General features: G+C 36.0%; 1 protein-coding gene across 3 annotated transcripts in view; it reads left to right on the top strand.

Moving 5' to 3' along the window:
- SCAPER (S-phase cyclin A associated protein in the ER) overlaps positions 1 to 15,666 on the top strand; it is a 522,888-nt gene that overhangs the window by 159,670 nt on the left and 347,552 nt on the right. For all 3 annotated transcript variants that reach the window (XM_060617955.3, XM_060617952.3, XM_060617953.3), the window contains one exon: positions 3,478 to 3,620. In XM_060617955.3, coding sequence (XP_060473938.1) covers positions 3,478 to 3,620 — 143 coding nt within the window. The remainder of the gene's footprint in view (positions 1 to 3,477; positions 3,621 to 15,666) is intronic.

Raw genomic sequence — 15,666 nt, 5'->3', positions numbered from 1 at the left:
ATCACAAGTGCACTCCTTAATCCCCACCACCTATTTTACCAGTCCCTCCACCCACCTCTCCTTTGTTAACCATCAGTTGGTTCTCTATACTTAAGAGTCTGTTATTGGTTTGTCTCTCTCTCTTTTTGTCTTTCTTTTGTGTGTTTGGTTTCTTAAATTGCCCATATGAGTGAAATCATATGATATTTGTCTTTCTCTGACTGACTTAACTTCCCTTAACATTATAAGCTCAGTCCATGTTGTCACAAATGGCAAGATTTTGTTCTTCTTTATGGCAGAATAATATTTCATTGTGTATATATATATATATATATATATATATATATATATATATATATATACCACATCTTTATCCACTCATCAGTTGATGGGCACTTGGGCTGCTTCCATATCCTGGGTATTGTAAATAATGCTACTATAAAGATAGTGGTGTATGTTTGAATTAGTGTTTTTGTTTTCTTTGTGTAAATACCCAATAATGCAATTGCTGAATTATAGGGTAATTCTATTTTTAACTTTTTGAAGAACCTCCATAGTGTTTCCCAGAATGGACGTACCAGTTTGCATTCCCACCAACAGTGTAAGAGGGTGCCCCTTTCTGGACATCCTCACCAACACCTGTTGTTTCTTCTGCCTTTGATTGTATTGACATATTTTTTTTAAAATTCATTCCCATTCCCCAGGTAGCTCACATAGCCTCTCCCTGGCCCCTAGTCTTTATGATTAATGGAACACAGTGATGGTAGGTTCTCCTAATTACTACTTATACAGCCTTGTGCAAGTCATTTTACCTTAAAGACCCCCAGTTTGTTGTGATACTAAAATTGCTAATATGGGTAAATACTTAGCATAGTGTTTAGCATAGTAAGTGCCCAGTAAATGACAGAGAAAAAATACTAAAGCAGTTTAAGAGAACACTGAGGAGACATCTGAATACTTCTAATACTTAACTAAGCTCACTATGGTAACTTCATACCTACAAGAAACCCTATCTACCCCAGCAGAAGAAAACTTTTTTAAACTAGTAAGCTAAAAAGTCCCTACTTTTTTTCTTTTTCTTTTTCTTTCTTTTTTTTTTTTTTTTTGGAGGGGGCCCAGGGAAGGAAGGATTGGGAACTACAGGGAATGTACTGATTTCCGGAAGGCATATGTGGCAGATTACAGACTACTGGAGGCATACAGTTAGATTTTAAATATATTCTTTACTGTCAGGCATACTAATCATGAACTAATTGATTATAGCTCTTCTCATTACTAAGTAAGCATAATATGTGGAAATTTTTCTAGCTATATATAAGATCTCAACTCTTTAAGACTAAAAACAACAATGTCTGGCACAGAAAATTATTTACAATGAAGAAAATATAAGCAAAAGAGTTTTCTCTTAAACTCACATTTATTTGCAGTTAAAAAAAAATCTGCATTGGCAGTTTATGGAATGGGAGAAGGTATTTGTTAATGACATATCCACAAAGGGTTAATATGCAATATATAGAAAGAACTAACAACACCCAAATATCAAATGATTCAGTTAATAAATGAGCAAGACATGAAGACATTTTTCCAAAAATGACATCCAGATGGCCGACAGAGACATGAAAAGATGTTCATCATCACTCATCATCAGGGAAATATAAATCAAACTGACAATGAGATATCACCTCACATCCCTCAGAATGGCTAAAATCAACAGCACAAGGAACAACAGGTGTTGGTGAGGGTGTGTAGAAAAAGGAACCCTCTTTCACTATTGGTAGGAATGCAAACTGGTGCAGCCATTCTGGAAAACAGTATAGAGGTTCCTCAAAAAGTTAAAAATAGAACTGCCCTATAATCCAGCAAATTGCACTATTGGGTTTTTAAGCAAAGAATACAAAACACTAATTCAAACGTGCACCCCTATGTTTATAGCAGCATTATGTACAATAGCCAAGATACGGAAGCAGCCCAAGTACCCTCCAGCTGATGAGTGGATAAAGAAGGTATGGTATATATACAATGGAATATTATTCAGCCATAACAAAGAATGAAATCTTGCCATTTGCAATGACCTGGATGGAGCTAGAGGGTATAATGCTAAGTGAAATAAGGCAGTCAGAGAAAGACAAATACCATATGATTTCACTCATATGTGCAATTTAAGAAACAAATGAGCAAAAAATAAAAATAAAAAACAAAAACAAAAAACCAAGAAACAGACTCTTAACTATAGAGAACCAACTGATGGTTACCAGAGGGGAGGTGCATAGGGCAATGGATAAGTGAAATATAGGTGGTGGGGATTAAGGAGTGTATTTGCTGTGATGAACACCAAATGATTAAAAACTTGAGAAAAATAAATAATAGAAATGAAAAATAATATCATTAAGAGAAAATGAAGATGTGATAATACATTTTTCTCAAAGAATAATAATTTCAAGATAGTCTTGGAATTTAGCCATAATTCTGTACTTGTAAATATGGAGATTTATATGTTGAAAAAGATACTAAAAGGCATCGGACATAAGATAAAAATGTCAACAAATGGTTTTGTGGAAACAAAACAAAACAAAGATATTAGGAACTTTGATGGGAACAAAATCTTTAAAAACATGACTGGAAAAAAAAAACATGACTGAAAATTTTTCTGAATTTTATAAAAAAAAATCTTCATATAAAAAGTGTATTTAAAATGGCAACCAGAAAAAATAAAACTATGTGCACAAGTAAAAAATGTGTCAGTACAGATAGTAATATGGTGAAAGTTATTAAAGTACTCCTAGTAGGCAAAAATGTACATAGGACATAATACTTCACAGTATTTTGATTAAGTATCTTCTGCCTTAATGTTGAGGATGATAAATAATTACTGAGAATTTACTATATGCTAGGCACTCTGGTAAGTATTCTTTATGTATTACCTCATTTGTTCTTTACAATATCTGAAGATATTAGTGATGTTATTATTTGTCTTCCAGAAAACTAAGGCACAGTTACAATACAACTAGACCAGAGTCCCTAAGCCAGTAAATAATAGGATCGTGGAATAAAATCAGGGAATCTGACCCAGTGCCCACTCTTTTACCCACTATGCTGTATTATGATACCTCTTGATACCTCTTTTTCCTTGCCACAAGTTTTTCTTTTTTTTTCCATTTAACTCCTTCATGACATTTTCTGCATCATTTTCTGGTATTTTTGAAACCATTTTTTGAAACCACAAGACTATAGAAGTGATTAACCATAAAGTACATATTAGGTTCTCACAGACTATGAATAACATAGTATCTGCTTCAGAGAGCACTTATTATGTGTCATACTGGTAAATGGCATATGAAAACCAGATTATCATTGATACTTGATTTTTTTTTAATTCTGTGAAGTTTACCTAGTAGTAAGGATCTACTTGAATATCTAAATTTATGTCAAAACTGTGCCACCTTTAATCATTTTCACTTTACACATAATTCTAACATTTTAAAACATTTCTGACTATAGGAACGTAAAAGAGCTCTAGAGGCAGAACGGCAGGCCCGTGTAGAAGAATTGTTAATGAAAAGGAAAGAACAAGAAGCCCGAATTGAACAACAGAGGCAAGAAAAGGAAAAAGCCCGTGAGGATGCAGCCCGAGAAAGAGCTAGGTACTTCATTTGCTATCATGATTTTGATGCTGATGAACATTTTGTAGTGAGTGGATATTCAGATCAAGTCTTAAAGTCATTTGCTTTATAGGTGGTGGGGTCATGTGGTTTTCTAAAGAAAGAGTCACAAATACAGAAATGTAATGAATTTTGATTTCCAGGAATTATGTCATTGTACTCAAAACAGAAACCTTTTGAATCTTCCTATTGAATGGGAAACTTGAAGTATCAGTAGTTTTTGATTGCAAGAAATAAAATTTGATAGAAATAGAATTTGCTAGCTTAAGCAAGGGAGTTTTTTGGAAAATATCGGGAGTATAAGTGATAGGAGGTTAGAGGAACAGGCTTGGAAATAATCAAGCATCAAAGGCTAGTCACAAGAGCCACAGTGGTAGTATTTTGATGGAAACAGTCTAATCAGCATATTGCCACTCTATGATAAATGATCTTCAGCCACTGCTGCGTTTTAAAATCACTTGGTTAAGATTCAAAGATCCAGGAAAAATCATTTAAATGGCCAAGTCTAAGTCACTTTTGGTTGCTGTACACATTTCTGATGTGATATTCTCTGATCTCTTAATTGGGGCAAATTTAGTGGATGTGAAAAGATAGCTGTTTGTGGTTTTAATGTGCTTTTTTGTCCAAGATTAGTAATAATCTTGGCTGAGCAACTTTGCTCATACTTACCAGTTACTCTTTTTTTTTTTTTTTTTTTTTTTTAATGTAAAGCGCCTATTCAAGTTCTTTGTTCATTTCTGTATTGGGATCTATTAATGTTTAGGAGTTATCTTTACTAGATACCAATTCTTTGTCAGATACATATGTTGCAAATATTTTTGTAGGTTATGGCTTGCCTTTTCACTATCTTTATGATATCTTTTAATACAATTCTTTCTTTTTTGAAGTTGTTATTTAAATTCCAGTTAGTTAACATACAGTGTAATATTAGTTTCAGGTGTAGAATATAGTGATTAAACAATTGCATACAACTCCCAGTGCTCATCACAACAAATGCACTCCTTAATTCCCATCAACTATTTAACCACCCCCTACCTGATTAATATAATTCTTGATTGCAGTGTAGTATAACTGAACAGACTTTGTGATTTGTGCTTTTTTATCTTATTCATGGAATCTTTACCTCTCTGGAGTCCTCTAAAATATTCTTTTTTTAATTTTAATTTTAATTTATTTTGATTTTTTATTTTTCTTTTTTTGAGACAGAGAGACAGACAGAGTGTGAGTGGGGTAGGGGCAGAGAGAGAGAGAGAGACACAGAATCAGAAGCAGGCTCCAGGCTCCGAGCTGTCAGCACAGAGCCTGACGTGGGGCTCGAACCCACAAACCGTGAGCCGTGACCTGAGCCGGAGTTGGACGCTTAACTGACTGAGCTACCCAGGTGCCTCTGTAGTCCTAAAATATTCTTTAAAATGTTGTAGTCTTTTTTTTTTTTTTTTTGTAATAGGAAACTCTTTATCTACCTAGAATTCATAATTGTATGGGTTGAGGTAGGAATCCAATTTCATTTTTTTCTCCATGTGGAAACCCTATTCTAAGACACTTTATTGAAACAGCAATTTTTTTTCCTACTGGTCTACAAAACTTTCTAACATAAATGAAGCTTCCATGCATTCATGGTTTGTAGACTCTATCTTATGTATGTATGTTTGTATGCATGTGTTTATTTACATCCAAGTTAGTTAGCATATAGTGCTATAATGATTTCAGGAGTGGGTTCCAGTGATTCATCCCCCATGTATAACATCCAGTGATCATCCCAACAAGTGTCCTCCCTAATGCCCCTTACCCATTTAGCCCATCCCCACACTGACAACCCCTCTAGCAATCCTCAGTTTGTTCTTTGTATTTAAGAGTCTCTTATGTTTTGTTCCCCTCCTTTTGATTTTATATAACTTTTGCTTCCCTTCCCTTATGTTCATCTGTTTTGTATCTTAAATTCCTCTTATGAGTAAAGTCATATGATATTTGTCTTTCTCTGACTGACCAGTTGCGCTTAGCATAATGCCCTCTACTTACATCCACGTAGTTGCAAATGGCAAGATTTCATTCTTTTTGATTTCTGAGTAATATTCGATGGTATATATATATATACCACATCTTCTTAATCCATTCATCTGTCAATGGACATTTGGGCTCTTTCCATACTTTGGCTATTGTCGATAGCACTGCTATAAACATTGGGGTGTACGTGTCCCTTCGAAACAGCATACCTGTATCCCTTGGGTAAATACCTAGTAGTGCAATTACTGAGTCATAGGGTGGTTCTATTTTTAATTTTTTGAAGAACCTCAGTACAGTTTTTTTTTTCAGTGTGGCTGCACCAATTTGCATTCCCACCAGCAGTGCAAAAGAGATCCTCTTTCTCCACATCCTCGCCAACATCTGTTGTTGTCTGAGTTGTTTATTTTAGCCATTATGACTGGTGTGAGATTTTAATTTATATTTCCCTGATGATGAGTGATGTTGAGCATTTTTTCATGTGTCTGTTCACCATCTGGATGTCTTCTGTGAAGAAGTGTCTATTCATGTCTTTTGCCCATTTCTTCACTGGATTATTTGCTTTTTGGGTGTTGAGCTTGTTAAGTTCTTTATAGGTTTTGGATACTAACTCTTTATTTGATATGTCATTTGTAAATGTCTTCTCCCATTCCGTTGGTTACCTTTTAGTTTTGTTGGTTGTTTCCTTCACTGTGCAGAAGCTTTTTATTTTTATAAGACCCCAATAGTTCATTTTGCTTTTGTTTCCTTCGCCTTTGGAGATGTGTTGAATAAGAAGTTGCTGTGGCTGAGGTCAAAGAGGGTTTTGCCTGCTTTCTCCTCTAGGATTTTCATGGTTTCCTGTCTTATGTTTAGGTCTTTCATCCATTTTGAGTTTATTTTTGTGTATGGTGTAAGAAAGTTGCCAAGCTTCATTTTTCTGCATGTTACTGTTCAGTTTTCCCAGCACCACTTGCTGAAGAGACTGTCTTTATTCCATTTTACATACTTTTCTGCTTTGTCAAAGATTAGTTAGCTATATGTTTGTGGGTCCATTTCTGGGTTCTCTATTCTGTTCCATTGAACAGAGTGTCTGTTTTTGTGCCAGTACCATACTGTCTTGATGATTACAGCTTTGTAATACAGCTTGAAATCCGGAATTGTGATGCCTCCAGCTTTGGTGTTCTTTTTCAGGATTGCTTTGGGTATTCAGAGTCTTTTCTGGTTCCATACAAATGTTAGGCTTGTTTGTTCTAGCTCTGTAAAGAATGCTGGTGTTATCTTGATAGGGATTGCAGTGAATATGTAGATTGCTTTGGATAGTGTTAACAATATTTGTTTTAACAATATTTGTTCTTCCAATCCATGAGCATGGGAATATTTTTCAATTTTTTTCTGTCTTCTTCGGTTTCTTCCATTAGCTTTTTATACTTTTCAGTGTATAGATTTTTCACCTCTTTGGTTAGGTTTATTCCTAGGTATCTTACGGTGTTTGGTGCAATTATAAATGGGATCCTTTCCTTCATTTCTCTTTCTGTTGATTCATTATTGGTGTATAGGAATGCAACCAATTTCTTTGCTTTGATTTTGCTGAATTCATGGATCAGTTCTAGCAGTGTTTTGGTGGAATCTTTTGGGTTTTCCACATAGAGTATCATGTTGTCTGCAAAGAGTGAAAATTTGACTTCCTCCTTGCTGAGTCGGATGCCTGTTATTCCTTTGTGTTGTCTGATTGCTGAGGCTAAGATTTCCATTACAGTGTTGAATAACAGTGATGAGAGTGGACATCCCTGTCGTGTTCTTGACCTTAGGGGGAAAGCTCTCAGTTTTTCCCCATTAAGGATGATATTATCAGAGGGTCTTTCATATATGGCTTTTATGCTCTTGAGGTATGATCCTTGTATACCTATATTCTTGAGGGTTTTTATCAAGAAAGGATGCTGTATCTTGTAAAATGCTTTCTCTTCATCTTATGAGAGGATTGTGTGATTCTTGACCTTTCTTTGATTGATGTGATGTATCACATTGATTGTTTTGCAGATATTGAACTAGCCCTGCATCCTGGGTATAAATCCCACTTGGTCATGGTGAATAATTCTTTTAATGTATTGTTGGATCCGGTTGGTTAGTATCTTGTTGAGGATTTTTGCATCCATTTTCATCAGAGAAATTGGTCTGTAGTTCTCCTTTTTAGAGGGATCTTTGTCTGGTTTTGGAATCAAGGTAATGCTGGCTTCATAGAAAGAGTTTGGAAGTTTTCCTTCCATTTCTATTTTTTGGAACAGCTTCAAGAGAATAGGTGTTAACTCTTCCTTAAACGTTTGGCAGACTTCCCCTGGAAAGCCATCTGGCCCTGAACTCTTGTTTTTTGGGAGATTTTAATTACTAATTCAATTTCTTCACTAGTTATGGGTCTGTCCAAATTTTCTATTTCTTCCTGTTTCAGTTTTGGTAGTTTATATGTTTCTAGGAATTTGTCCATATCTTCCAGATTGACATTTTATTGGCATATAATTGCTCATAATATTCTATTATTATTGTTTGTATTTCTGCTGTTTTGGTTGTGATCTCTCCTCCTTCATTCTTGATTTTATTTATTTGGGTCCTTTCCTTTTTCTTTTTGATCAAACTGGGTAGGGATTTATCAATTTTGTTAATTCTTTCAAAGAACCAGCTTCTGGTTTCATTGATCCATTCTACTATTATTTTGGTTTCAATAGCATTGATTTCTGCTCTGATCTTATTATTTCCTGTCTTCTGCTGGTTTGGGGTTTTATTTGCTGTTCTTTTTCTAGCTCTTTAAGGTGTAAGGTTAGGTTATGTATCTGAGATCTTTCTTCCTTCTTTAGGAAGGCCTGGATTGCTATATACTTCCCTTGTTTGACCTCCTTTGCTGCATCCCAGAGGTTTTGGGCTGTGGTGTTAACATTTTCATTGGCTTCTATGTACTTTTTCATTTCCTTTTTAACTTCTTGTTTAGCCCATTCATTCTTTAGTAGAATGTCCTTTAGTCTCCAAGTATTTGTTATCTTTCCAAATTTTTTCTTGTGGTGATTTTGGGTTTCATAGTGTCACGATCTGAAAATATGCACAGTATGATCTCGATCTCTTTGTACTTGGTGAGAGCTGACTTTTGTCCCAGTATGTAATCTATTCTGGAGAATGTTCCATGTGCACTTGAGAAGAATGTGTATTCTGTTGCTTTAGGATGAAATGTTCTGAATATATCTGTTAAGTCAATCTGGTCCAGTGTGTCATTCAAAGCCATTGTTTCCTTGTTGATTTTCTATTTAGATAATCTATCCATTGCAGTAAGTAGGGTGTTGAAGTTCCCTACTATTATGGCAGTATTATCAATGAGTTTCTGTATGTTTGTAATTCATTGATTTATATATTGATTAATTGATTTATATATTTGGCTTCTCCCATGCTTGGAGCATAAATGTTTACAGTTGTAGATCTTCTTGGTGGGTAGACCTCTTAATTATGATATAATGCCCTTCTTCATCTCTTGTTACAGTTATTTTAAAATCTAGGTTGTTTGATATAAGTATGGTTGCTCTTGCTTTCTTTTGGAGACTATTAGCATGATAGATGATTCTCTATCTGCTTATTTTCAAACTGAAGGTGTCTTTAGGTCTAAAGTGGGTCTCTTGTAAACAGCAAATAGATGGATCTTGTTTCGTTATTCATTCTGTTACACTATGTCTTTTGATTGGAGCATTCAGTCCACTGTCGTTTAGAGTGAGCACTGAAAGATATGAATTTATTGACATTATGTTTCTTGTAGAATTGGAGTTTCTGATGGTGTTTTCTGGTCCTTTCTAGTCTTTGTTGCTTTTTGTTTGTTTTGTTTTTCATCTCTTCTCCCCTCAGAGAGTCCCTCTGAAAATTTCTTGCAGGGCTTGTTTAGTGGTCACGAACTCCTTTAGTTTTTGTTTGCCTGGGAAACTCTTTATCTCTCCTTCTATTTTGAATGACAGCCTTGCTGGATAAAGAATTCTTGGCTGCATATTTTTGCAGTTCAGCACTTTGAATATATCCTGCCACTCCTTTCTGGCCTGCCAAGTTTCTGTGGATGGGTCTGCTGTGAACCTGATCTGTCTTCCCTTATAGGTTAAGGACTTTTTTCTTTTGGTACTTTCATGATTCTTTCTTTGCCTGAATATTTTGTGAATTTTAACTATGCTATGCCTTGTTGATGGTTGGTTTTTGTTGAATCTGATGGGAGTTCTCTGTGCTTCCTGGATTTTGATGTCTGTGTCTTTCCCCAGGTTAGGAAAGTTTTCCACTATGATTTGCTCACATAAACCTTCTACCCTTTTTGTCTCTCTTCCTTTTCTGGGACCCCTATGATTTGGATATTATTCCTTTTTAATGAGTCACTGAATTCTCTAATCCTTATACCATGCTCTTTTGCCTTAGTTTTCCTCTTTTTCTTTTGCTTCATTATTCTCCATAATTGTATCTTCTAAATCACTGATTTGCTGCTCTGCTTCATCCATCCATGCCATTTTGGCATCTGTTTGAGATTGAATCTCGGTGATAGCATTTTTAATTTCATCCTGACTAGATTGTATTTCTTTTAATCTCTGTAGAAAGGAATTCTATGCTTTTTTTTCAACCCCACCTAGTATTCTTATTATTGTGATTCTAAATTCTGGTTTAGACATCTTGTTTGTATCTGTGTTCATTAAGTCCTTACCTGTTATTTGGGGTGAACTCCTTCATTTTGTCATTTTGAAGGGATAAAAAGAGTTAATGAAATAAAGAAGAAAAAAAATAAAAATTCAAAATGACACAAGAAATCAATTCAAGGAATCTAGATCCTAGGCGTGTTTGGTCTGGTTGTTGAAATAAGCTTGATAGAATAGAGAAAAAAAAGGAAAGAAAAGAAAAAAAAAAGGAAAACATTTGAACATTAAAATAAATGAATACAATAAAATAGAATAAAATGAAATGGTGAACATAAAATAGAGTTTAAAAATTTTACAAAATAAAACATATTAGAAAAAATTAAAAATCTTTTTTATAAAATGGACAATAAAACCTTTTTCTGTACTCAAGAATAAGAAAACAAAAGAAAAAAATATTGAATAGATGGACCAGTGAACAGAATGATATACAATTGAAATTACATCCAGTTTCCCCTGGAAGTCAAACTATGAAGCGCTTTATACTTTATAAACTAAGCAGGAGGAGAGATTTGCATTATTCCTCTAGAGCACAGGTGGCTCAGTCACGCGGGGCTTGGTGTAGTGGCTCCGTTTCCACTAGATGGCACTGCTTAGTTTATTGGGGTGGATTGTTCTGGTGCATGTACGTGCTATGCGTATGTATGGGAAGGGTGAAAATGGTGTCACCCAGCTACCTAGTCTCTACTGTCAGAACTCTGTGCTTGTCTACCGGCAGTGAGGCACCCCTGCTTTGTCTCTAGCTTCCGTCCACTCCCCGCTTCTAATCTGTCCGTGACCAAGCCATTGGTCTGCCAGGCGGCACCTCCCTTCTGCGTTTAATTTCAGACGGGGCTGTGTTTCCAAACCCCTCACTTCTGAGGGCCCTGCAGCTTTGACCTGCTCAGACTCTCTGGGGGAGGAGGGTCTTGCCGAGCAAAGGCCGGGTGCTGGTCTGCCATCTGGAACATTCTCGTGACCATGCTGCTGCAAATGCTCAGAGACTGTAGCTGGGTGTGAGCCCACCCCAGAAAAACTTCATGTGATAATGTAGCAGTAGTGTTTTAGGGATTATGGTAAATCACAACACACATCTGGTGCCAGGCTTCACCCTTAACGTCCTTATTCTAACACCAGCGAATGTGGCTGTTCTCTGGGGTCTGCTGGGACCTTTGCCTGTGGGGAGGCTGCACAGCCTCTACCAAATGTCCTCTCAGCTGGGAAATTGCCTCTCTCCCTGTGGCCTGAGGACCCCTTTGTCTTTGTTGTCTGCTTCTGAGGATTTGCCCTTCCCCCCCGGAACTTCACCAGTGTCTTAATGGAATTTAAATTCTCTCCTTTCTCCCTTTTTTCAATCCCTTGTAGTCCCTTTCTCTTTTCTCCCTTTTTTGTTTAGTCTACTCTTTCTTTTTCTCTCCAGCTGCTTTCGGCAGGAGGTGGGAGTACTTTTCCTGTACTCCCCTCCCATCTCCATCCTCTCTACACAAGCAAAAACAGCTCCGTGGTTTCTCTCTCCCCTAGTTCACTTCTCCACACCACATACCTGCCGAGTTCTGTGGTTCAGGTTGTGCAGATTGTTATGTTAATCCTCAAATCAGTTTTCTAGGTGTGCAGGATGGTTTGGTGTTGATCAAGCTGCATTTCTGGGAGGAGAGAAGCAAAAAAAAGGTCCATGTTGCTCCACCGTCTTGGCCCCTCCTATAGACTCTATATTCTGGTCAAGTGATCACTTTGTCTGTCTCTAGCCTTAATTCTAAAGATTTACAATAATTCTTGGTGTCTGTTACTGTCCTTTATGTTTTTTTTAATTATTAGGACTGTCATGGCCCTTTTTGCATTTACATTGTTAGAATCAGCTTGCTCAATTCTAAATTAAAAAAAAAAAAGAAATTATAAACATTTTCTTGTGTTTTTTTTTTTTTAACTTTTAGATACAGGATTTACTGATGCAACACTTATATACAACACCCAGTGTTCATCACACGTGCCCTCTTTAATCCCCATCACCTGTTTAACCAACTCCCTCCCTCCTCCCCTTCTATAACCATCAGCTCTCTATACTTAAGAGTCTTTTTCTTGGTTTTCCTTGCAAATGGCAAGATTTCATTCTTTTTTATGGCTGAGTAACAATTCCATTATATATATTCACCACATATTCTTTATCTACTCATCAGTTGATGTATAATTGGGCTCTTTTCATAATTTGGCTATTGTTGATGCTGCTGTAAACATTGAGGTGCATGTATCCCTTTGAATTAGTATTTTTGTTTTCTTTGGGTAAATATCTAATAGTGTAATTTCTAGATTGTAGGATAGGTATATTTTTAATTTTTTGAGAAACCTCCATACAATCTTCCACAGTGGCTGCAACCGTTTGTATTCCCATAAACAATGTAAGACGGTTCCACTTTCTCTACATCCTCGCAAATACCTGTGTTAATTTTAGCCTTTCTGATAGGTGTGAGGTGATATCTCATTGTAGTTTTGATTTGTATTTCCCTGATGATGAGTGATGTTGAGCATTTTTTCATGCATCTGTTAGCTTTCTGGATGTCTTCTTTGGAAAAATATCTGTTCATATCTTATGCCCATTTTTAACTAGATTATTTGTTTTTTGAGTATTGAATTTTATAAGTTCTTTGTAGATTTTGGATACTAACCCTTTATCTGATATGTCATTTACAAATATCTTCTCCCATTCCACAGGTTCATTGTTTCCTTCACTGTACAGAAGGTTTTTATTTTGATGAAATCTCAGTAGTTTATTTTTGCTTTTGTTTCCCTTGCCTCTGGAGACATGTCAAGTGAGAAGTTGCTGCCCTTGGTCAGAGAGGTTGCTGCCTGTTTTCTCCTGTAGGATTTTGGTGGTTTCCTGTCTCACATTTATTTACTTATTTATTTTTTAATTTATTTTTTAATGTTTATTTATTTTTGAGAGAGACAGAGACAGAAGCCGAGTGGGTTGGGCAGAGAGAGAGAGGTAGACACAGAATATGAAACGGGCTCCAGGCTCTGAGCTGTCAGCACAGAGCCCAACGCCGGGCTCGAACTCACAAACTGCGAGTTCGTGACCCAAGCCAAAATCAGATGCTTAACTGGCTGAGCCATCCAGGCACCCCCTCCTGTCTCACATTTAGATCTTTCATCCATTTTGAATTTATTTTTCTGTATGGTATAAGAAAGTGGTCCAGTTTCATTCTTCTGCATGTTGCTGTCCAGTTCTTCCAACACTGAAGAGACTGTCTTTTTTCCATTGGATACTCTTTTATGCTTTGTTGAAGATTAGTTGACAATATATTTGAGGGTTTATTTCTAGGTTTTCTTTTCTGTTCTGTTGATCTGTGTGTCTGTTTTTGTGCCAGTACCATACTGTCTTAATCACTACAACTTTGTAATATAACTTGAAGATCAGAATTATGATGCCTCTGGCTTTGCATTTCTTTGTCAAGATTGTTTTGGTTATTCGGGGTCTTTAGCAGTTCCTTGCAAATATCAGGATTGTTTGCTCTAGCTCTGCGAAAAATGCTGGTGGTATTTTGATAGAGGTTGCAGTAAATGTGTGGATTGCTCTGGGTACTATAGACATTTTAACAATATTTGTTTTTCCAATCCATGAACATGGAATGTTTTTCTCTTTCTTTGTGTCCTCTCCTATTTCTTTCATCAGTGTTTTATACTTTTCAGAGTGCAGATCTTTCCCCTGTTTGGTTAGGGTTATTATTAGGTATCTTATGGTATTTGATGCAGTTGTAAATGTGATTAATTCCTTGATTTCTCTTTCTGTTGATTCATTATTGTTGTATAGAAATGCAGTAGATTTCTGTATGTTTGTTTGGTATCGTGTGACATTTCTGAGTTCATCTTTCAGTTCTAGCAATTTTTTGGTGAAGTCTTTTTGGTTTTCTGTGTAGAGTATCATGTCATCTGCAAATAATGAAAGGTTTGACTTCTTCCTTGCCAATTTGGATGCCTTTATTTCTTTTTGTTGTCTGATCAATATGGCTAGGACTTCCAGTACTATGTTAAGTAACAGTGGTGAAAGTGGACATCCCTGTCTTGTTCTTGACTGTAGAGGAAAAGCTCTGCTTTTCCCCATTGAGGATGATATTAGCTCTGGGTTTTTTGTATGTGGCTTTTATTATGTTGAGGTATGTTCCCCATAAACCTACTTTTTTGAGGATTTTTATCAATAATAGATGTTATACTTTGTCAAGTGCTTTTTCTCATCCATTAAAAGGATCACCTGGTTCTTTTCCTTTCTTTATTCATGTGGTGTATCATGGTGATTGATTTGCAAATACTGAACCACCCTTACAACCCAGGAATATATCCTACTTGATCATGGTAAATGATTCTTTTAATGTACTGTTGGATTTAATTTGCTTGTATTTTACTGAGAATTTTTGGTTCCATGTTCATCAAGGACCTTGGCCTGTAGTTTTCTTTTTTAGTGGAGTCTTTGTCTGGTTTTGGTATCAGGGTAATGCTGGTCTCATAGATTGAATTTGGAAGTTTTTCTTCCATTTCTATTTTTTGGAATAGTTTGAGAAGAATAGGTATTAACTCTTCTTTAAATGTTTTTTGGGGACGCCCGGATGACTCAGTCAGTTGGGCATCCGACTTCGGCTCAGGTCATGATCTCATGGCTCATGAGTTCAAGCCCCACATCAGGCTCTGTGCTGACAACTCAGAGCCTGGAGCCTGCTTCAGATTCTGTGTCTCCCTCTCTGCCTCTGCCCTCCCTCACTCACATCTGTCTCTGTCTCAAAAATAAATAAACATTAAAAAAAAATTAAAAATGTTTTTTGGAATTCCCCTGTGAAGCCATCAGCCCATGTACTTTTGTTTGGGATAATTTTGTACTTTTGTTTTGGGATAATTGGGATAATTTTGATTACTGATTTGGTCTGTTTGCTGATTGTCTGTTCAACGTTTCTGTTTCTTCCTTTTTCAGTTTTGGTAGTTTATATGTTTCTAGCAATTTATTTATTTTTTCCAGGTTGTCCAATTTGTTGGCATACAATTTTTCATAATATTCTCTTATAAGTGTTTGTATCTCTGTGGTGTTGGTTGTTACTTCTCCTCTCTTCATTTGTGATTTTATTTATTTGGGTCCTTTCTCTTCTCTTTTTGAGAAGTCTGGCTAGAGATTTATCAATTTTATTAATTAATTCAAGGAACCAGCTCCTGGCTTCATTGATCTGTTCTATTGTTTTTTTAGTTTATTTCTTTTATTTGTGCTCTAATCTTTGGCATTGTATTGAATCTATAAAGTAATGCGGGGAGATTGATATATTTTAAATTGATCCTTCTAGGTTTATGAACATACTACTAAATGTTTTTTCTATTTGTTTAGATCTTCAGAAATATCTTTA

This window comes from Panthera onca, chromosome B3, assembly GCF_046562875.1.
Source record: "Panthera onca isolate mPanOnc1 chromosome B3, mPanOnc1 haplotype 2, whole genome shotgun sequence".
Lineage (NCBI taxonomy): Eukaryota > Metazoa > Chordata > Mammalia > Carnivora > Felidae > Panthera > Panthera onca.
This window is presented reverse-complemented; position numbering and strand designations above follow the sequence as displayed.